This window comes from Bombina bombina, chromosome 1 (genome assembly GCF_027579735.1).
Source record: "Bombina bombina isolate aBomBom1 chromosome 1, aBomBom1.pri, whole genome shotgun sequence".
NCBI lineage: Eukaryota > Metazoa > Chordata > Amphibia > Anura > Bombinatoridae > Bombina > Bombina bombina.
In genome coordinates, this window is record NC_069499.1 from 1,256,021,214 (window position 1) to 1,256,044,889 (window position 23,676).

General features: G+C 39.9%; 1 protein-coding gene across 1 annotated transcript in view; it reads left to right on the forward strand.

The window, feature by feature from the left end:
• USP10 (ubiquitin specific peptidase 10) overlaps positions 1 to 23,676 on the forward strand; it is a gene marked incomplete in the record, with an annotated part of 485,306 nt that overhangs the window by 11,715 nt on the left and 449,915 nt on the right. The window contains 1 exon segment of the mRNA XM_053700867.1: positions 20,942 to 21,010. Coding sequence (XP_053556842.1) covers positions 20,942 to 21,010 — 69 coding nt within the window.

Below are 23,676 nucleotides of genomic sequence, written 5' to 3' on the forward strand. Positions count from 1 at the left end.
TATATATATATATATATATACATATACAAAACACGGAAGGGAACTGCACTCTCATACTGGACCGAGTACACATCCCATGACCCTGCAACATGCTCAGCCCTGGGTGCCACTGGCACTCACAGGAAGCTGTGCTGCTCCCAGAGTCGCAGGCAGTTAACCCCAGTCAGGTCTGGGTGCAAGAACCATAGGGAAAATTACAAAACAAATTAATACAACACACACACAAAACCCAGCACTCACAAGCTCTCAGCTAAGATTTAAAAGCAAAAATGGAAAGGTTAGTTACTGCATCTGGCTAAATGGGACAAGCCCAGGTACCTCGTCAAGGTCCTTTCCAATACCTGGGACCCTAAAACAGCCACACAATGCAAGCTTTCAAATCCAAACAAACTGGGAAAAAGGGAAGGGTGCACAGGAATATGTAATCACCCTAGACATATACAAAACACGGAAGGGAACTGCACACTTATACTGGACCATTTTTGCTTTTAAATCTTAGCTGAGGGTTTGTAAGTGAGTGCTGGGTTTTCTCTGTGTGTATATATACCGCAACTAGAACCTATGTTCTTTGCTGCTCCTCAGCTTAGCTAGATAAACCTTAGTATAGTAGCAGCTTTTTGGAGCACTGCTCTCAAGAGTACGATAATACAAATAACAGCAATTTGTATTGGCAGAACAGAAGTGAACAATTTTAAGTCTCCACTGCAGCTTAAAATGAAATGTGAACATGCAGTTTGGAAAAACGCCACAAGATGGCGCATGGGTAGGAATTGGAGGTATCGGTTTAAGTATTGGTGCATTTTCACTCATTTTTTTTTATAGTGTTTATTATATATATATATATATATATATATATATATACGCACGCACGCAGGAGAGCACTCTCACTTCCAAAAGCTAGACAGCCATGGTGCTAGTAGCGGGTAGAATACAAGTAACAAAAAACTGGCACTCACTGGTCTTACATCAAAACACACTTTTACTGTGACGTTTCTGAGAAATAAAATCCCCCTATATAGAAATCCAAAGAGGAGACGTCAGCACCACCAATTCATCAAGGTATCAGCTTTATTTACAGTAACATGAAGACAAAGCAGCAGTGACGTTTCAAGTCCATCTGACTCTTAATCATGCTATACACAACTACCATTGAACCCCTTATATAACACCTGTGTAGCATTTAATTAATTCACCTGTTCATTAGATGACATCATACATATTTCTCATGTTTCTCTTTTTTCCTTTTCACTTTTTGATGTGACATTTTTAGGGTATTATTGAAATGGTAGATTGGATTATGTACACAATATCAAAACTCCATAAAATAATAAATATTTAAAAACCTATAAATGCATATACAGAATATCTGAAAAATACTTATAAAAACAAATGTAGGTCATAATCCCTATTTAATCCTACTGGGTGGAGGGTATTTAATTTTTTTATCCACCAGACTTCTCTCCTCTTTAGTAACAATTCAATATCACCACCCCTTCTCAGTTTTGGGATGTGATCAATTACTTGAAACCTAAGTTGGCTCACTGAATGACCTGCCTCAATGAAATGGGCCGGTACTGGGAGGGATTTATCCTCACATCTAATAGATTATTTGTGGGCACTAATTCTATCTTTAATGCAATTGTTTCCCCAACATAGCCCCGCCCACATGGGCATTTTAGTAGGTACACTTACATATTCTGTATCTGTATCACATGTGTAAAGACCATTTATATATCGTTTTTTTTTTTCTATAATTTATTTGTGCTACATGGTTGCCCTTGATCATAGAATTGCACTGTGCATAATGAAGGCAGGGGTATGATCCTTTCTTGGAACTAGTTAGATAATTGACTTTCTCTTCCTTTTTAGTGCCCATATCGGCCTTAACCAATATATCTTATATTTTTTACCCTCTTATAGGCATGTATAGGGGGATCTTGGAATTCCCTAATACTGGGATTGTATTTATTTAATAAATACCAATTTTTTTTTTAATAATTTTAGAATTTTTTTTCACTATACATGCTATATTCCTTTGTGAACACAATCTGATTCCCTTCTTTTTTATTATATCTTTTTCTTGAACCGTGGTCATTTCTTTCAGTAAGTACATCTTGTTTGCAATTTGATATTGATGGTTTGGGATAACCTCTTTTCTCATATTTTTTGGCCATTTGTTCCAATCTTACTGCCTGCAGTTTTTTATCCTTTACATTCCTCACTGTTCTGACAAATTGGCTTCTAGGTATAGACACTGTCTAAATAACTTGCATAGTTTTCAGAAAAATATAGTGTGAATTTATATATATGTATGTATTTTATTACACTGTGAGTATGCATTTAACTTGCAGCTCTAATGTTCTATTAAAAAATAAGCAACCTTCATAAAATACAATAATATTCATAGTTCCAGAGCGAGCAATTTCTGTGCCTGTAGAAATATTGCAAGTAATCATGCTCCATAGCATGCAGTAATCTATTTTGTGCAGTATATCATATAAGAGAATGGACAAACAAAAATGGTACTGCCTTGCATAGAGAATATGGGGGATAAAATTATTAGAGGTACCTAGCACTGCACCCACAAATCAGCAACAGTACTAATCAGTTATATTATATATATAATGCGAGTAAGCTCTATACTCTGCAGTAATGTCTCTATAGCAAACAATAATAGTGTAAAGTAAGCCAGCTGAGCTCTATAGTTTGCAGTATGATTCTAATGCAGAGGAGACGAGCTCTTTATCTTGCAATGGTGACCTATGCCAAGTGAGTCCAACTACACAGCACTACCACAGTCACTCACCGGCCCCCCAAGCAGTGTTTTCTTGTCCGGTTAAGAAGCAAGCACAGCGGCTCCCTCCCACCATGAATAGAAAGCTGGCTAGCAGGATGCACGGTCTACGCGCTCAAATACTTTGAATGGGGTATTTGGGCGCGCAGACCGTGCATCCTGCTAGCCAGCTTTCTATTCATGGTGGGAGGGCTTGCTGCTGCACCAGACAAGAAAACGCTGCTAGTTCTTTCAGCACTGCATGACCGGCTATCCCTCCAGCTAGATCCGTCATGGCTGCCCTCCCTCAACCTGAGCTCAGTCAGTCACCATGTGCTAGTACAGCACTGGCAAGTCACTGCCACCCCCCTTAGCCGCATGTGGCTGCCGCGGAGCCCTACTGAACATCATAGTGGACAGGGTTATAAATCCCGTACTCGCGGTTTTTAAGCCACAGCGATTATGATTTTAAAATCGCATATGCAATTAATCGTGCAGCCCTAAAAAAAAATATCTCTGTCCTCAAATATTTTCTTGCTTATGACTCTAGCATACTGCTTGTTTCATTTGTTAAAATCATATTACAGAAAAAGCAGTTTTATAGTAAGTTATATGAGCCTGGTCAACCTGCCTGTTGCTAGGAATATTTTTAATGGTCTCATGGATTACTGTGTATTACTATATCTCACTTATATATATTTTGCCCACCTGTTTCTCCTTAGAGATTTATATTGGCCTTAAATTTTAGCATGAAAGAGGGTAAATTCCAAATCCAGTTTTATGAAGGGTTTTCACTGTACATACCACTACACATTGTAATAAAATGAATAGAAAGGTCTGTTTGTTTTATTAAGATGTGCTGGCCCTGGGCCGATGGATTAGTCATTTGTCACATTAGTGCCATTTCAGCAATGTAGATGTTCACTTCCAAAGAATTACACATGCTGGAACTGCATTTTCCTTTTTTGTAGAAACACTCTGTGTGTATAACAGTTAAAGTATATCTCGGGATTAAACTGCATTGTTTGAAACAAAGTTATTTCTCTTGTTAAGTGTATCCAGTCCACGGATCATCCATTACTTATGGAATATATTCTCCTTCCCAACAGGAAGCTGCAAGAGTCCACCCACAGCAAAGCTGCTATATAGCTCCTCCCCTAACTGCCATATTCAGTCATTCTCTTGCAAGCCTCAACATAGATAGGAGGTTGTGAGAGTCTGTGGTGCTTTCTACTTAGTTTATTCTTCAATCAAAAGTTTATTTTTAAATGGCACCGGAGTGTGCTGTTTATCTCAGGCAGTATTTGGAAGAAGAATCTGCCTGCGTTTTTCTATGATCTTAGCAGACGTAACTAAGATCCATTTGCTGTTCTCACACATTCTGAGGAGTGAGGTACTTCAGAGGGGGAATGGCGTGCAGGTTTTCCTGCAGATAAGGTATGTGCAGTAAAATATTTTTCTAGGAATGGAATTGACTAAGAAAATACTGCTGATACCGAAGTAATGTAAGTAAAGCCTTAAATGCAGCGATAGCGACTGGTATCAGGCTTATTAATAGAGATACATACTCTTGTAAAAATGTGTTTTAAAACGTTTGCTGGCATGTTTAATCGTTTTTTAACATATGTTTGGTGATAAAACTTATTGGGGCCTAAGTTTTTTCCACATGGCTGGCTTAAATTTTGCATAGAAACAGTTTCCTGAGGCTTTCCACTGTTATAGTATAAAAGTTACAGTTGGTGCAGTTAAAATTACAAACAGTGACATTCAGCTTCCCTCAGCAGTCCCCTGCATGCTATAGGACATCTCTGAAGGGCTCAAAAGGGCTTCAAAAGTAGGAGCTGTTATGACTGTTTAAAACATATTTTTCGTTTTGTTAATCTGTTTTTTGTATTAAGGGGTTAATCATCCATTTGCAAGTGGGTGCAATGCTCTGCTAACTTGTTACATACACTGTAAAAATTTTGTTAGTTTAACTGCCTTTTTTCACTGTTATTTCAAATTTTGGCAAAATGTGTTTCTCTTAAAGGCACAGTAACGTTTTATATATTTGCTTGTTAACTTGATTTAAAGTGTTTTCCAAGCTTACTAGTCTCATTATTAGTCTGTTCTAACATGTCTGACATAGAGGAAGCTCTGTGTTCATTATGTTTTAAAGCCATGGTGGAACCCCATCTTAGAATGTGTACCAGATGTACTGATTTCGTGTTAAACAATAAAGATCATTTTTTGTCTTTTAAAAACATTATCACCAGAGGATTCTGTCGTGGGGGTAGTTATGCCGACTAACTCTCCCCACGTGTCAGACCTTTTGACTCCCGCTTTAGGGACTCCCGCTCAAATGGTGCCAAGTACATCAAGGGCACCCATAGCGTTTCTTTACCAGGGGATTCTGTCGAGGGGAAAGTTATGCCGACTAACTCTCCCCACGTGTCAGACCCTTCGACTCCCGCTTCAGGGACTCACGCTCAAATGGCGCCAAGTACATCAAGGGCGCCCATAGCGTTTATTTTACAAGACATGGCAAAGGTGGTGAATAATATTCTGGCAGCAGTATTAGTCAGACTACCTGAAATTAAAGGAAAGCAGTTAGCTCTGGGGGTAGATACAGAGCATACAGACGCTTTAAGAACCATGTATGATACTACCTCACAATATGCTTAGTCTGTGGGTGATTTTTTTTTTTTTTGACTCAGGGAAGATGATTTAACCTGATTCTGATATTTCTACATTTAAAATTTATGCTTGAGAACCTCCACTTGTTGCTCAGGGAGGCTTTGGCTGCTCTGAATGAATGTGTACAATCGCAGGGCCAGAGAAATTGCGTAGACTGGATAAATAATATGCAGTGCCGGTGTGTACTGATGTTTTTCCAATACCTAAAGAGGTTTACTAAATTTTTTTTTAATAAGGAATGGGATAGACCAGGTGTGCCGTTCTCTTCCCCTCCTATTTTTTAGAAGAATGTTTTCTAATAGTTACCACCACACGGGACTTCTGGCAGACAGTTCCTAAGGTGGAGAGAAGAGTTTCTACTCTAGCTAAGCGTACCACTACCTCTGACGAGGACAGTTGTGCTTTTTAGATCCAATGGATAAAAAGTTTATTCAACAGGGTTTTATCCTGCAGCCCCTTGCATACATTGCTTCTGTCACTGCTGCTGCGGCGTTCTGGGTTGAGTCTCTTGATGAGGCTTTACAGTTAAGCGACTCCATTGGATGAATATATTTGACAAGCTTATGCTAGCCAATTCCTTTGTTTTCTGATGCCTTGTTCATTTGACTAGACTAACGGCTAAGAATTCTGTTTTTTACTATACTGGCGCGCAGAGCGCTATGGCTTATATCATGGTCAGCTGTCGTGACTTTAATAAATAAGCTACTTAACTTCCCTTCAAGGGGCAGACCCTATTCGGGCCTGGTTTGAAGGAGATTATTGCTTATATCACTGGAGGAAAAGGTCATGCCCTTCCTCAGGATAGGTCTAAATCAAGGGCAAAAAAAAGTCTAATTTTCGTACCTTTTAAAAACTTCAGGGCAGGTGTGGCATCCTCTTCCTCTAAGGCAAAACAAGAGGGAATTTTTGCTCAGTCCAAGGCGGTCTGGAGACAATCGGACCTGGAACAAAGATAAGCAGGCCAAGGAGCCTGCTGCTGCCTCTAAGGCAGCATGAAGGAACGGACCCCTATCCGGTAACGGATCCTATAGGGGGCAGACTTTCATTCTTTGCCCAGGCGTGGGCAAGAGATGCCCAGGATCCCTAGGCATTGGAATTTATATCCCAGAGATATCTTCTGGATTTCAAAGATTCCCCCCCAAAAAAAGGGGAGATTTCGCCTTTCACAATTATCTGCAAACCAGATAAAGAAGGAGGCATTCTTACATTGTGTACGAGATCCATCCAGTTCCAAGAGAGGAACAGGGACAGAGTTTTTACTCAAATCTGTTTGTGGTTCCCAAGGAGAGGGAACCTTCAGACCTATTTTGGATCTAAAGATCTTAAACAAATTCCTCAGAATTCCGTCATTTAAGATGGAAACTATTCGTACCATCTTAACTATGATCCAGGAGAGTCAATAGAGGACTACAATGGATTTGAAGGATGCTTATCCTCACATTGTGATGCATAAAGATCACCATCGTTTTTCAGGTTTGCCTTTCTAGACAGGCATTACCAGTTTGTAGCTCTTTCCTTTGGGATATCTACAGCCCCAAGAATCTTTATGGAGGTTCTGGGGTCGCTTTGGCGGTCCTTAGACCGCGGGGCATAGAAGTGGCCCCTTATTTAGACGACATCCTGATACAGGCGTCAAACATCCAAATTGCCCAGTCTCATACGGACGTAGTACTGGCATTTCTGAGATCACATGGGTGGAAAGTGAACAAGGAAAGAGTTCTCTATCCCCAATCTCAAGGGTTTCCCTCCTAGGGACTCTGATAGATTCTGTAGAAATGAAAATTTACCTGACGGAGTCCAGGTTGTCAAAGTTTCTAAATTTCTGCCGTGTTTTTTTCATCCCATCCGCGCCCTTCGGTGGCTCAGTACATGAATGAAATCGGCTTAATGGTAGCGGCAAGGGACATAGTACCGTTTGCACGTCTACATTTCAGACCGCTGCAACTATGCATGCTCAGTCAGAGGAACGGGGATTACACAGATTTGTCCCCCTGTTAAACCTGGACCAAGAGACCAGAGATTCTCTTCTCTGGTGACTATGTCTGGTCCATCTGTCCAAGGGTATGACCTTCCGCAGGTCAGATGGGACAATTGTTACAATAGATGCCAGCCTTTTAGGTTGGGATGCAGTCTGGAACTCCCTGAAGGCTCAGGGATAGTGGACTTAGGAGGAGACCCTCCTTCTAATAAATATTCTGGAACTGGGAGTGATATTCCATGCTCTTCAGACTTGGCCTCAGTTAGCAACTCTGAGGTACATCATACTCAGTCGGACAATATACACGACTGTGGCTTACATCAGCCATCAAGGGGGAACAGAAGTTCCCTAGCGATTTTAGAAGTCTTACAATAATTCACTGGACAGAGACTCACTCTTGTCTATCAGCTATCCATATCCCAGGTGTTGAGAACTGGGAGGTGGATTTTCTAAGTCGTCAGACTTTTCTTCCGGGGGAGTGGGATTTCCTCCGGAGGTCAAGACCAAGCAGGAGAGGGCTTTGGTGTTTTTGACAGCGCCTGCGTAGCCACGCAGGACCTGGTATGCAGATCTGGTGGACATGTCATCCTTTCCATCACGGTCTCTGCTTCAGAGACAGGTCCCTCTACCTCAGGGTCCTTTCAACCATCTAAATAGAATCAATCTGAGATGGACTGCCTGGAGAATGAACGCTTGATGTTATCAAAGCATGGCTTCTCCGAGTCAGTCATTGATACCTTAATACAGACATGAAAGCCTGTCTCTTGGAAAATTGAACATAGATATGGTGTAAATATCTGATTGTTATGAATCCAAGGGTTACTCATGGAGTAAAGTCTGGATTCCCAGGATATTATCTTTTCTCCAAGATGTTTTTGAGAAAAGGGTTGTCAGCTAATTCCTTAAAAGGGGACAGATTTTTACTCTGTCTATTTTTTTGCACAAGCGTCTGGCAGGTATTCTAGACGTTCAGGCATTTGGTCAGGCTTTGGTTAGATCCAAGCCTGTGTTTAAAACTGTTGCTCCGCCATGGAGCTTAAACCTGATTCTTAAGGTTCTTCAAGAAGTTCCGTTTGAACCTTTTTTGTTCCATAGATATCAATCTTTATCTTGGAAAGTTCCTTTTGGGTAGCTAATTCCTCGACTCGTAGAGTCTCCAAGTTATCTGTGTTACAATGTGATTCTCCTTATCTGGTCCTTCGTACGGATAAGGTAGTCCTGCGTACCAACCTGGTTTTTTTCCTAAGGTGGTATCTAACAAGTACATCACTCAAGAGATAGTTGTTCCATGCTTGTATCCTAATCCTTCCTCAAAGAAGGAACGTCTATTACACAATATTGGACGTGGTTTGTGCTTTAAAGTTTTACTTACAAGCTACTACAGTTTTCATCAAACGTTCACCTTGTTTGTTGTCTATTCTGGACAGAGGAGAGGTCAAAAGACTTCAGCAGCCTCTCTGTCTTTTTGGTTAAAAAGCATAATTCATTTAGCTTATGAGACTGCTGGACAGCAGCCTCCTGAAGGGATTACAGCTCATTCTACTAGAGCTGTGGTTTTCACTTGGGCCTTTTTTAAATGTGGCTTCTGTTGAACAGATTTACAAGACGGAGTCTTGGTCTGCGCTTCATACTTTTCAAATTTAACAAATTTGATACCTTGCTTCTTCGGAGGCTATTTTTGGGAGAAAGGGTTTTTTACAGGCAGTGGTAACTTCCGTTTAAGTACCTGCCTTGTCCCTCCCATCATCCGTGTACTTTAGCTTTGGTATTGGTATTCCATAAGTAATGGATGATCCGTGGACTGGATACACTTAACAAGAGAAAACATAATTTATGCTTACCTGATAAATTTATTTCTCTTGTAGTGTATCCAGTCCACGGCCCGCCCTGTCACTTTAAGGCAGGTAATTTTTTCATTTGAACTACAGTCACCACTGCACCCTAGGGTTTTTCCTTTCTCTGCATGTTTTCGGTCGAATGACTGAATATGGCAGTTAGGGGAGGAGCTATATAGCAGCTTTGCTGTGGGTGGACTCTTGCAGCTTCCTGTTGGGAAGGAGAATATATTCCATAAGTAATGGATGATCCGTGGACTGGATACACTACAAGAGAAATAAATTTATCAGGTAAGCATAAATTATGTTTTCTTAACAGAAGCTACTCTGATTTGGAATGGTGAACTAAATTAGTTGGTCTGTATTCTGTGTTAGAAACCGCATTTACTTTTTTCCAGCTGTTATTGTCAATAGTAATTTTTTGTTTTTGTTTTAATTTGTACTGAAAATAAATTCAAATACAGACAAAAAAATCAACACGTACACATTGAATATTCCTTGTAATCAATATAAAAATCAAATTTTATTTTAATAATTTAGATTTTTTTTTTTTTTACTTATATATTCTTAGTGGAAATAGCCCTGTATTGAGATTTTTTTTCATTCGTCCATGCTCTAGAAAGGACACCCACTTATCAATAAAAGCGTTATAGTCAAGGAGATTTTATTTAAGTATTCATCAGATATCGGTTACTGTAATGCATCCTGACATGCATGTCTCTTGGAAGCTTGGGGAATGTAAGTTCCTTTATTAGAGTTCAACACACAAGCTGTCTGTGCAGATCGTTCTTTGAGATGTAATTTTTGCTTAAAACATTCACATAACCTCAAACATAAAATTCATGCTAATTCTCTAACACATTCCCTATTTATAGGGATATATTAAAGGGATATTGAATAGTAAGAGATTGTAATTTTTAATTATGTGTATTTAAAGTATTTTGCAATATACTTTTCATTGTTTATTCTGTCCCTTTTCCCTGTAATTTAACTTGTTGGTTTCTTTAAAGTTGTGTTTACCGACTTGTTTTAACTTGTCTTATCCCTTATCTCCCTCTCTCCATCCCTCTCTCCATCAGCGACAGATTAAGGGATCTATTTATTAAACTCTTTTGGCAGGGAGAACCTGCAGTCCGTATTTAACAAGCAGCGGTCATCAGACCACTGCTTTCCTAACCTTTCGCCACCTCTGCTTTCTTAAATGGAAGACGCTTGGAACAATGTGCTTTCTTCTTAGAGCTGGCTGCCCGGCCAAACTGAACAATCGGTTGAGAATGGCCTTTGTAAGAGAAGTGACCAAGAACCCAATGGGCACTGAGTTCCAGAGATTGTGTGGAGATGGGAGAAACTTGCAGGATAACCATCGCTGCAACACTTCACCAATCTGTGCTTTTATGGCAGATTGTCCAGGTAGAAGCCCCTCCTCCATGCAAGACACACAAAAGCCCACTTGGAATTTAGAAAAAATAGCACCTAAAGGTCTTTTTAGAATGTGAGAAACCAGATTCTCTGGTCTGATGAAACGATTGAACTGTTTTGGCCTCAATCTTAAAGTGTTGTATCTGGAGGAGACCAAACGCCACTTATCACCTGCGTAATACCATCCCAAGGTGTAGCGTGGTGTTTGTAGCATCATGCTGTGGGAGTGTTTTTCAGTGGCATGGACTGGTCATGGTTGAGAGAGACCATGAACGTAGCAAAATAGAGAGATCCTTTAATTAAAACCTGGTCTAGAAAGCTCAAGTCTGCAGACTGGGCTGAAGGTTCACCTTCCAACTTAACAATGACCCATAGCACACAGCCAATATAACACGAGTGGCTTAGTGACAAATCCTGTAAATGTCCTTGAGTGGCCCAGCTTCCAGGCTTACACCAATAGAACATCTTTTTTGGATAGACCTGAAAATAGCCTTCCACTGACGGTTCCAATCAAACTTGACAGAGCTTGAGAGAGTCTTCAGAGGTGTGCAAAGCTTGTTGCATCATACTGGAAAGACTTGAGGCTTTAATCACTGCCAACTGTTCTTGAAACTAAGTGTTTTTTTCTTATTAATTTTACAAAGTTTATTCTGGTTTTTGCTAGGTCATTATGATAAAAATGAAAAACAATAATTTAAACCATTTTAGCATAATGCTGCAACATAACAAAATGTTAAAAAAAATTAAGGGGTCTGAATGCACTGTACATGCTAATCTTTGCTTTGAATGCATCCCTACATCTGTCATGTATTTACTGTTTAATATCCCCTTAATAAGCACTCTAATGTACTTTTTGTTATAGCACGGTTTCCTGCATACAATTGTTTGTTTTAACCCCTTTTAGATCATGTATTTTTCCTTCTATTGGCAGTGAAAGTCCACAAAAACATTCTTACCCTATGGGAATGACTCTTCCCAGCCACCAGGAGGAGGCAAAGACACCCTAAAGAAGACTATAAATATCCCTGCCACTTCCCCTACCCTCCAGTAGGTCTTTGCCTTGTATCATGGAGGTAGGCAGAGAGGTACTGTTAAGAAGAATGAAGTTGATCATGAATTGGCTTGTTTAAAGCTATATAATCCTGTAAATCTCTATGGAGTATTGGGTTATATAACCTTGAATGACCCTGGGTCTCTCATGCTTCTTACAGTCTAACCAATTCCCTGTCTGATAATGTAGTGTTTCACACTAAATTACAGACTTATGGGTAAGTTCCTCCCTTCTTTCATGGCAACTTGTCTATTAAAAAGGTGGTATAAAGTCTTGTCACTGCATATCACTAGTGTTATGTGTACACTTTGGCCCCTTGTCAGACACTGACTGATTACAGCTCTATCCCACTATAGGGCTGAGCGGGGTGTGCGTTAGGCGCGCTGCGATGCAGGACTTTGACAAGCATTTCATCCTATTGGGACGTTATTACACCTAAGAATATTACAAGGTGTTGGTGATATTATTACATCGGACGTTGTTACTTGCCCTCCAGTTTCATACTCTACTAGTGTGGGCACTCCCCACTTGGGGTGAGGGATGTCATTACTTGAGACCGCAGGCTTAACTGGATATAGGCCACAGAGGGGCGGGGACACTGTTGTGCCATTTCCACTTCATATCTACTTTGCAACAATCCTGCGGGAGATAGGTTGCAACGTGGCTTGATCTATCCAGAGATTGTAAGACTTCAAGAAAAATCAAACGTTCTACTATACGTAGCCCAGGAGGCCATAACCGACCGTTTATGGGCAGGCTTCTGAGGACGAACACTTATCTCTGAGGGTGAACTTCCTTCTACTGACCACTTTGAAGAGGAGCTGTTGGAGGATTTGGAAGAAGGTACGATTAGGTTCAAAGTGGAGCAGCTCAGACTCCTGTTGAAGAGGGTTTTGTCTAGCTTGTGGGTCACCTCGGCGAAGCCACCTGAGGATGAACCGGTCCAGAGACTGGAATCCGTATTCAGACCTAGGCTTAGGGCCCCAGATGTTTTTCCTGTACCACCCATTATTTTCGAAAGCATCTCCACGAAATAGGAGAAACCAGGCACTCTGTTTGCCCCTTTGGTGGCATTTATGAGGTTGTTTTAAGTTCCAGCACCACGCAGAGTTCTGGAACAGTATACCTAAGGTAGATGGTGCTATATCCACGCTAGCCAAGGGCACAACTACCTCCCCCCCCCCCCCCTGAAAACAGTACCTCCTTTAGAGATCCTCTTGACAGAAAACTTGAAGGATACCTCGGGGGGGGGGTGGTGGTGGTGGTTTCTTTAGCTTAACAAATCTGTAAGGCTGGTCTTCATTTCATACTTACACAAAGTTCTTTAAGTTTGATGTTTTTGCTTCTGCAGAGGCAGCTTTTGTGTGAAGGGTTATACAAGTGGTGGTGCCTAGTAAATAGGACTGCCTTCCCTACCTTTCCCTCCCAAACAATTGTGAACTTCACAGCTTGGAAATTTGGTTTCCCGTAGGTTTAGAATGTTGTTGTTTTTTTGTTTTTTTTTGTGGACTATCACTGCCTATAGAAACAAAATAAAATGTATGTTTGCCTAATAAATTCATTACCTTTTTGGTATTGAGTCCACGACCCCGCACGGTTATTAAATGTGTAGTGGCAGCAGTCTTCTTTTTTTTTTTTTTTTTTTTTTTTTGCTCCTCTCTGCCCCTGCTATCTCCATTTTTCCTTATCCTCAGCTGAACTGTTGGAGGGTAGGGGAAGTGGGAAAGGATATTTATAGTCTTGTTTGGGGTGTCTTTGCCTCCTCATGGTGGTTAGGTAGAGTAATTCCCATAAGTAAAGAATGTTTTCGTTGGCTCTTACTGCAAGAATGAAATTAATTGATCATGTAAGCATACATTTATTTCCCCCCCCACCTATTGCTGTATAACTATTTGCAGGGCTTAAAAACAAAGTCCTGCTTGGGAACTGCAAAGAACTGTTGCTCCAAAGTAGGAAACTGCAGGTGAACCAATTTGCTGTGGCCATCACATGGCCTGCCAATCACTAACTATTCTGCCCCAAGCTGAACTTTGTGTGTTATCCTCTGGTGGTAAATAAGCTATCCAAAGCACAGATAAATTGCATAATTTAACATTGATTTAGTGATAACTTTTGCAACAAGCATTGGTAGTTTGTGCATTCAAAATATGTCCTAAGAAGAACACTGGTCTGTATAGTGTGTGCGTTTCAGAAACATTTTGTTAAAGTTAATGTTTAGATCAGTAAGTGCTAAATGTCATTTTAAGAAATATACATTCACACATTGTATGTTCCTTACTCTCAGTGGATAAAATGAAATGAGTACATAAGAATGCTTTGCCTTTAAACAATTGGAAAGTGAGGGCAATGACTGTGGCATTGCAATATTTTTAATAAATTGCAAAACTTTATATTGCAAACTAATCTACAAGATACACTGCACACCAATATCCTAAATTTTCTAAGAAGAAGCAGAGAAGTCACTACCTGTGGCCACTGAAGAATGTGGACAATATAACCGTTAATTTTTCTGTGAATTTGAATTGAGGGACCGATTGTTCAAGAAGAATTCCAGTCTATTAGATACAATTCTAGCTCCACAAGAATGTAGTTGAAAAATAACAATATAGTTATCCGGAAGTGGATAATATGGCAAACAACCAGAAATATGAAGCTTATTGGTTCTTCAGCTGATTTTAAGTGTAGGTGGGTTCTTTGTCTCATATGGAATAAACTCTTCTATGTTTACAGAATTCAGAAATAACCAGCAACATATGTTGTGATTCTTTTTTTTTTTTTGGGGTCAGGATTGCCAGAATTCCAAATGCTCATCCAACTGGCAGCAAACAAAGTGGCTCCCTGGCATCTTAAATTTAGGACCATGCGCCTTGGTTTAGAGCTCCCTAGACACTTAAAGGAACCCAAATTTATTCTTTTGTGATTCCGATAGCGCATGCAATTTTAAGCAACTTTTTAATTTACTCCTATTATCAATTTTTCTTTGTTCTCTTGCCATCTTTATTTGAAAAAGGCATCTAAGCTTTTTTTTTCGTTTTTTTTTTTCGTTCAGAACTCTGGACAGCAATTTTTTATTGGTGGATGATTTTTTTCCTCCAATCAGCAAGAACAACCCAGGTCGTTCACCAAAAATGGGCCGGCATCTAAACTTACATTCTTTCAAATAAAGATACCAAGAGAATGTTGAAAATTTGATAATAGGAGTAAGTTAGAAAGTTGCTTAACATTTCATGCTCTATATGAATCACGAAAGAAAAAATTTGCGTTCAGTGTCCCTTTTAATATCTACCAGCCACAGCTAAAACTTATATATAGAAATCGATCTCTCTCTAACCACCTATCATAAGAATGGCCATAAGCTGCTGGCTCCTAGATTTTCCGACACATTTTTTTAGCCTTGATATAACCTCCCTGTATGGATTACATTTTTTCCAGGTGTCTTACATTAAAGAACAATGTTTTACACCTCTCAGAAAAAGTTTGTGTTGGTGGTTTGGTTGCTGACCCAGGTTGTAACAGTTAGAGATTCCAACTTTATTAATGACAACTTAGAGACCTTTATCTGCAGGGCACTACTACTCCCGCTCCCGGAGCTCTTCTGCCTCAATTTCTTTTTAAAATACAACTGTTTTGAAGAGCGCTGCAAGTAGGGTTGCACCGATATAATTTTTTTTTTTTAAGACAGAGTACAAGTACCGATAGTTTTTTTTTTTTTAAATACTCGCCGATACCAATTACCGATACTTTTTAAAAAATATTTCTTTTTGGTTAAGAAGTATAATCCGCTTAGCTTTTGAGACTGCTGGCCAGCAGCCTCCTGTAAGAATTACAGCTCCTTCCACTAGAGCGGTGGCTTCCACATGGGCCTTTAAAATTGAGCCTTCTGTTGAACAGATTTGTAAGGCGGCGACTTGGTCTTCGCTTCATACTTTTTCTAAATTCTACAAATTTGATACTTTTGCTTCTTCGGAGGCTATTTTTGGGAGAAAGGTCTTACAGGCAGTGGTGCCTTCCGTTTAAAGGGACAGTCAAGTCCAAAAAAACCTTTCATTTTTCAAATATGGCATGTAATTTTAAACAACTTTCCAATTTACTTTTATCAACAATTTTGCTTTGTTCTCTTGGTATTCTAGTTGAAAGCAAACCTAGGGAGGTACATGTGATAATTTCTAAGCCCTTGAAGGCCGCCTCTATTTTATTTACTTTTCACAGCAGGGGAGAGCAAGCTCATGTAGGCTATATAGATAGCATTGTGATCACGCCCGTGGCTAGTGGCAGACACTGCACTAATTGGCTAAAATGCAAGTCAATAGATAATAACTAAAAGTCATGTGATTAGGGGCGGTCAGAGGATGCTTACATACAAGTTAGTCACAGAAGTAAAAAGTGTATTAATATAACTGTTGGTTATGCAAAACTGGGGAATGGGTAATAAAGGGATTATCTATCTTTTTAAACAACAAAAATTCTGGTGTTGACTGTCCCTTTAAGCGCCTGCCTTGTCCCTCCCTTCATCCGTGTCCTATAGCTTTGGTATTGGTATCCCACAAGTAATGGATGAATCCGTGGACTGGATACACCTTACAAGAGAAAACCAAATTTATGCTTACCTGATAAATTTATTTCTCTTGTGGTGTATCCAGTCCACGGCCCGCCCTGTCATTTTAAGGCAGGTGTTTTTTAATTTTTAAACTAGTCACCACTGCACCCTATAGTTTCTCCTTTCTCTTGCTTGTCTTCGCTCGAATGACTGGGAGGTGGCAGTTAGGGGAGGAGCTATATAGACAGCTCTGCTGTGGGTGATCCTCTTGCAGCTTCCTGTTGGGAAGGAGAATATCCCACAAGTAATGGATGAATCCGTGGACTGGATACACCACAAGAGAAATAAATTTATCAGGTAAGCATAAATTTTGTTTTTGCGGCATCGGGTCACTGTGTGTGTGTATGCTTTGGTGGGTGGTATTCCCCTTTCGCATTCCTGACCGAGTGGCAACGGTGGAAAGTCTGCTCCGCTGAGGCCTGGTCATAGGAGGTGGTGAGTGTCAGTTTTTTTTTTTCCAATTTGCGTTCTTATTTGTAGTCTAGCCATGGAGGATTCTAAAGCATAGACTATTTTGATATCTGATTCTGAGTCGTCCTCGGATGAGGACTGTAACTTGGTCCTGTTATCGCAAGTCTGCTAATCTTGTCTTTCATGCCTGCATGGGTTGCCGGGTCCCTCGGGCTCGGTGGACCCTGGGCCTTTTAGCCATAGGCTCCTGGGGGCTCTGTTCCTTAGGTGGTGCCTTTGCATCCGCACACTCCTTTTTACCTTTGCGGGTGACGCCGATGTTAATGTCTCCTCCACGCTGGTTGGATTTTTTTTACCCCGGAGATGGTGGGAAAATATTGTTTTAATATTTTAATGGCATTTATTCGCCTGCAGGACCCTGAGGTTTCATTAAAGTTACGTGCTTGTCTACCTATCCCAGGTGTTCAGACCGTGAATTGCGTCATTGTGTTTCCCCCGGGGGTGATCGTGCCCCCCTGTTCTTTTTGCTACCGGATTGTGCCACTGCGCTTCCTCCTGCGACGTCTGTTTGATTTATTGGAGGATCCTTTACTGTATCATTAGGGATCTTCTCAGGGTTCTGGGTGGTAGACTAAAGGGGTTTGTTTTTCCCGGTCAGTCTACTGTGAGCTTTCCCAGTAGTTTTTTTCTGAAGGTGCGGTCTCCGTCAGGTACTAGATACATGGTTCCTTGTGGGCGGGTGCCCTTTTTTGTTCTTTTATCCGGTCAGGATTATTTCTGGTTTTTCTTCCCTATTGGAATTCTGGGATTGCTCGATTTTTTTTTTATTTCTTTTACAGAAATTGTTCCCGGATCTTGTCCGGAGTTGGTGTGTTTTGTTGCTTGTTAGTGATGCACGTTTGCCTGGGGGGTCCGGCGGGACTTGCAGTTTCACTTGTTCAGTGTTTGGATTTTTTCACAAAAAACAAGAAAAAAACCCCTACACTAATGCTGCATTTTAGACCTGTGGGTCTGGATGTTGGAAACGCTTGTGCTGGCCTGTGGCAGTTCCGCTTCAGACATAGGGCCGTTGGTGTCTAACTGTTTCTTGTAGTTCAGGTGGAGGGACCTTGCTGTTTTGTGCGGTTATGACATTCGAGATACCCTTTTCACTCAGTCATGATCTAGTTTGATCGATATGTGGACTCTTAAGAGTCTGGCACAAACTTGAAGGATGTGTGGTTTAGTGGGTCGATCCCGCAGTTAAGTCGGGGGTTGAACCCGGGCGTGAAGCACCTGCCTTCTGATCTGTAGTTACTATCCTTCCATGGCGTTAGTTGTTTCTAATGGGACCTCCAGAGGTGGTTGTTTTCACTATCTTCCCCTCTGGGAGCTTTATGCTCGGGTTATGTGGTTTACCTTTTTCGGGTGCTGCTACTAGAGTCATAGGTCCTTATGTTGCCCCTTTTTAGGGTTTAGGACCAGGTGACCTCTGTCCTAGGATTCTACTGTCTGTTGGTTTAGGTTGCTGTTTTCATCACACTGTCTCCTTTGCGGAGATTGTTGGTCGGATCAGACTTGGGGAGTTGTACGTTGGGCTTCACGAAGGCTTAGGGTAAACTTTGTTCCTTTCAAAGCTGAAGGTCAAGACTTCGAATCCAGCTGTGACTTGTTGTTTCTTCAGCGAGTACCATTTTTCACTGATGGGTTCCCAATAGCCTTGTTTAATATACCATGGAACACAGTGAAGATAGTCATCATCAAGTGGAGAAAATATAGCACAACAGTGACATTACCAAGAACTGGACGTCCCTCCAAAATTGATGAAAAGATGAGAAGAAAACTCGTCTGGGAGGCTACCAAGAGGCCTACAGCAACATTAACCCTTTCATGACAGGGTTAAAGTGTCTACATCGGAACACTTGTTCCGATGTAGACAAATTGAAACTACGCGATCGTGCATATTATCGCAAGATTTCAATTATTGGATCGCATCTGGGGGGCGTCCCTACAACCCTAGGAACGCCCTCCAGACCGCGATCAAGTCCTTGAAGTGCAGAAGGCTTCAAGACAGCCGTTTGATATGACGTTCTATTTCGTCATAACGGCTTTAAAGCCCAGTGTAAATATGACAGAATAGAACGGCATAACGGCGTTAAAAGGTTAAAGGAGCTGCAGGAATATCTGGCAAGTACTGGCTGTGTGGTACGTGTGACAACAATCTCCTGTATTCTTCATATGTCTGGGCTATGGGGTAGAGTGGCAAGACGAAAGCCTTTTCTTCTGAAGAAAAACATCCAAGCCAGGCTACATTTTGCAAAAACACATCTGAAGTCTCCCAAAAGCATGTGGGAAAAGGTGTTATGGTCTGATGAAACCAAGGTTGAACTTTCTGGCCATAATTCCAAAAGATATGTTTGGCGCAAAAACACTGCACATCACTAAAAGAACACCATACCCACAGTGAAGCATGGTGGTGGCAGCATCATGCTTTGGGGCTGATTTTCTTCAGCTGGAACTGGGGCCTTAGTTAAGCTAGAGGGAATTGTGAACAGTTCCAAATACCAATATTGGCACAAAACCTTCAGGCTTCTGCTAGAAAGCTGAACATGAAGAGGAACTTCATCTTTCAGCATGACAACGACCCAAAGCATACATCCAAATCAACAAAGGAATGGCTTCACCAGATGAAGATTTAAGTTTTGACATGGCCCAGCCAGAGCCCAGACCTGAATCCAATTGAAAATATGTGGGGTGATCTGAAGAGGGCTGTGCACAGATGCCCTCACAATCTGACAGATTTTGAGTGTGTTTGCAAAGAGTGGGCAAATCTTGCCAAGTCAAAATGTGCCTTGCTGATAGACTCATACCCATAAAGACTGAGTGCTGTAATAAAATAAAAAGGTGCTTCATCAAAGTATTAGTTTAAGGGTGTGCACACTTATGCAACCATATTTTATTTGTATATTCTTTCTTCCCTCTACCTAAAAGATTTCAGTTTGTTTTTCAATTGAGTTGTACAGTTTATAGGTCACATTAAAGGTGCAAAAAGTTCTAAAATGATTTATCTTTGTCTCATATTTTTACATCGCAGAAACCTGACATTTTAACAGGGGTGTGTAGACTTTTTATATCCACTGTGTGTGTGTATTTAATCATAGTTCTCTTTAGAGATCTATTAAACCACCTTGGGGTTTACCTCTGGTACTTGATCTGCCTTTGATGCTTTAAAGGGACAGCGTACTGTAAAACTGGATTCCCTTTAATGATTTTCAAATGACCAGTTATACCAGCTGAAGAGAATAAAATGTATGCAAGTGTTGCTTTAGGTTTATTTTGCATATAAAGTAGCTGGTTTTGCTCTTTGAAACCAGAACCCATTAAAATGGGATTTGTTTGCTTGTATGTCAGTTCTCCCTACCATATATCTCTATCTCTCTGTATTCTTAAAGTGAAAGTCAATCCTAGCGTTGTACAAAAGCTAGGATTGACTATTGAAATAAATAAAGGGGACTTTCATTCATGAAGTATAAGATACTTCATATAGAAAGCGTTTTTATTTGTTTCAACTGATAGCTGTTCTTAGCTGCTACAGTAGCCCACGGCTAAAAAAATTTTTTTGCTAAGAGGCGACGTTTTCACCTCTTGGCCAATAGCTGTGTGGTAAATCCGACTTGGTCGCCCATGGCAGCCTGTTTTACCGCACAGCTATTGGCTAAGAGGTGAAAACGTCACCTCTTAGCAAAAAATTTTTTTAGCCGTGGGCTGCCGAAGCAGCTAAGAACGGCAATCGATTGAAACAAAGGAGCTTTCTACATGAAGTATCTTTTATACTTCATGAATGAAAGTCCCCTTTATTTGTTTTAATAGTCAATCCTGTGCGCTAGGTTAAGGTTTTGTGGTCCCACGGAACAAGTAGAACTAAATATGTTCCAGCAAGAAGTGTAAATAAAAATGTGCTTTGTAGATAGTGGTCAAACTTGTGGGGGAGAACAGCAGATAAAGGGTAACCTGCAATATTGTCTAAATCTGGCTCTGTGACACTGGGCATTTATAGGAAATCTATTGTGTGTTTTATAGCTGTAAATTAATGAGGTATTTAATTTTTCTAAAATATTGATATGCAACCGCCATGTGTTAGATAATTGGCACTCACTGATCCACATACCTATAGATTTACTTATTTTTGTAGAATTTCTTTAACTTATTTATTTCTTTACAGTACATATTTGGGGAGTTCAGTGAAGATGAATTTAAACAGTTCTTTGTGACAGCTCGATGCATGGTTGAGGTAAGCATTTTTGTTGTGTCTAATAAAAACTATAAAAATATTTGCATCTTCGGCTACCTTTAAATTATACTTGTTGTACTAGATCTGGTTAATTTAAAACTTATTCTATATCCTCTATGAATAGACTGGTCTGGTTGCTAAATGTGAAGAAAATTCCTTGTGAGCAAGTAAAATGTACCTGCCTGAATCTTGTAAGTGGGACAGCTACCCAACATGATATCGCTATATTCCTATGTAACTGGCAAAACTGAAACCTCATTTTCTACTTTTTAGTATTTCCCTCTCTTAATATAAGGAGCCACTTTTGGGCTCTTGTCGCCTATAATGATGTCTAGAGGGAGTGGGGTGATAAGAATAGTCTCTCTTGGACATATGTCTAATCAGAATAACATTGTCAACTGATTTAAAGAAGATATTTAGGGCGCGGAACAATAAGGGTTGTTGTGAAGTAAAGACATATGGTGCTATTGGGAAAGAACTATGATAAAGATGCGGCATAGAAAAGAGAAGCCGCGTAGTTAGTTCTCCTGTAAAAGGAGGTTCTTTATGGTGGTGGGGGGGAAGGAGGGGGGGGGGAGGAGGTGATAATGATAGTAAGCTAAATGAAATAAGTGACTTAAGGGCTTAGAGATTTGTTGCGAATAAAAAAGGAGGGTAGGCGAGTATATATAATAGATAACAGGTGCTTAGTATACTGAGTAGACTGGCTTCAGTATTGCAGGGCAGCATAGACATGTATACATTCATAGAAACATATAGACTACTGGATGTATATCAAAATTACAACTCACATCAAATGTTTTCCGGAAGTCAACACTACTAAACAGGTATTGGATCTATGGAAATATATCTATCATTTAATACTATGTTGCCAGGCCTACAATATATGCTGCGTGAAAGCTTTATAAAGAATAGATCTCCAAATAATAATTCTGCATCATACAGTTACAAGCTACAGCCTAAGATAAGTCAATGTTAATATGTAGAGGTGACCAACTCAGTGAATAAGAAATCCCTGATTTGACAAAGCTATATGTATATGTCAATAGCAACTAAATCCTTTACTATCAGGCTAAAATGCCTTCCTGGTAAGAGAAATAAAAACAACTCCACTATGAGAAGTGTAGCTATTAGTTAGACATTACAGTGAAAGTAGGGAGTATGATTTATTCACAAACTTTGAAGTGTTATACCCTGCCGTCCAAACATGGGCCCTATGTCTAAACAGCAGGCAAAACAATTATATATATGGGTGTATAATTATCAAAGGATTGTACATTTCTAAAAAATATAAAATAAACCACCGTGCTTCCTGGTTTAAGGCAACCAAGCTGCAAATGAACTACATATATATGGATATTGGCAAACAAGCATAACTAAACAAGAAACTGGCAAGGTGTAAAAATGTCTCTCTGCAGGAGCTTAGTTAGAAGAGCATGCTCTAACCAACACCGGACTTGTGAGACTGCAATATTCTTCTCTGCAGCGCTGTTCTTCTCTTCAGCGTAAATATCAAAGATGAAATAGCTCTAAATTTAATAGATATCAAAAGTGAGGTCCACTTAGAACTTATTTAAGTGAAGAGACTAGATTTACAGAAAAGCTCTGCAGACTGTGTCAAACTTAACCAGAGAACAAACTGGTGAAAAACAAGATAGTCAGTATCTTCATAATGCATTAAGTCCACGTAGGTATAAGGTGATCTGGGACAGCAGAATTTAAAGAGACTGTCTACTCCCAATTTTTTTTTTTTAAAAGATGGATAACGCCTTTACTACCCGTTCCCCAGCTTTGCACAACCAACGTTGTGACATCAATATACTTTATAACTTTTAAAGGACCACTAAATACAGTAGAATTCCATAATTAACATGTGCATAATAAGACAATGCTATAAGACTAACTGAATTTTAAATAAGCAAAAGATTTTGGTTTTTTTACAAATATATTTTTTACAATTTGCCAGACCCTTTATCATGTGACAGCCATCAGCCAATCACAGACTAGTATACGTATACCTTATGAACTTGTGCACATGCTCAGGAGCTGGGGCCTCAAAGTGTGTATATTAAAAGAATCAGCAAAGTTTGATAATAGAAGTGTATTGGAAAGTCTCTTTAAATTGTATGCTCTATCTGAATCAGGAAAGTTCAGTTTTGATATAACGTTCCTTTTATTTAAACCTCATCTGCCTGTTTCTAAGTCACTACAGACCGCCCCTTATCACAGAACATTTATACACAACTGCAATATACTTTAATTATTTTTGCCCCCTTTCCCTGTAATTCCATTCTAAAATTGAACACTTCAGTTCCTGTTAAAAAATAGAAGTGCTGAGCACTGTTATATCCCCCCCTACATATGAAAGACTTAACATAAACAGGGGCCAGTGGAGTCTGTAAATGCATGTATACATCTGACACTGTGGGGCTTGGTTAGGAGTCTGAAATCATTATAATGACTTACATGATTATTAAATCATTATATGAAAAAATAAGCAAAACTATACATTGTTACAAAAACACTACTAGATGGGCTATATAAATTGATAATCTAGAAAACATTTCTGCAAAGAAAAATCTAGTGTACAATGTCCTTTTTAATATAGCAGTGTTGGTTATGCAAAACTGGGGAATGAATAATAAAGGGATTATCTATCTTTTTAA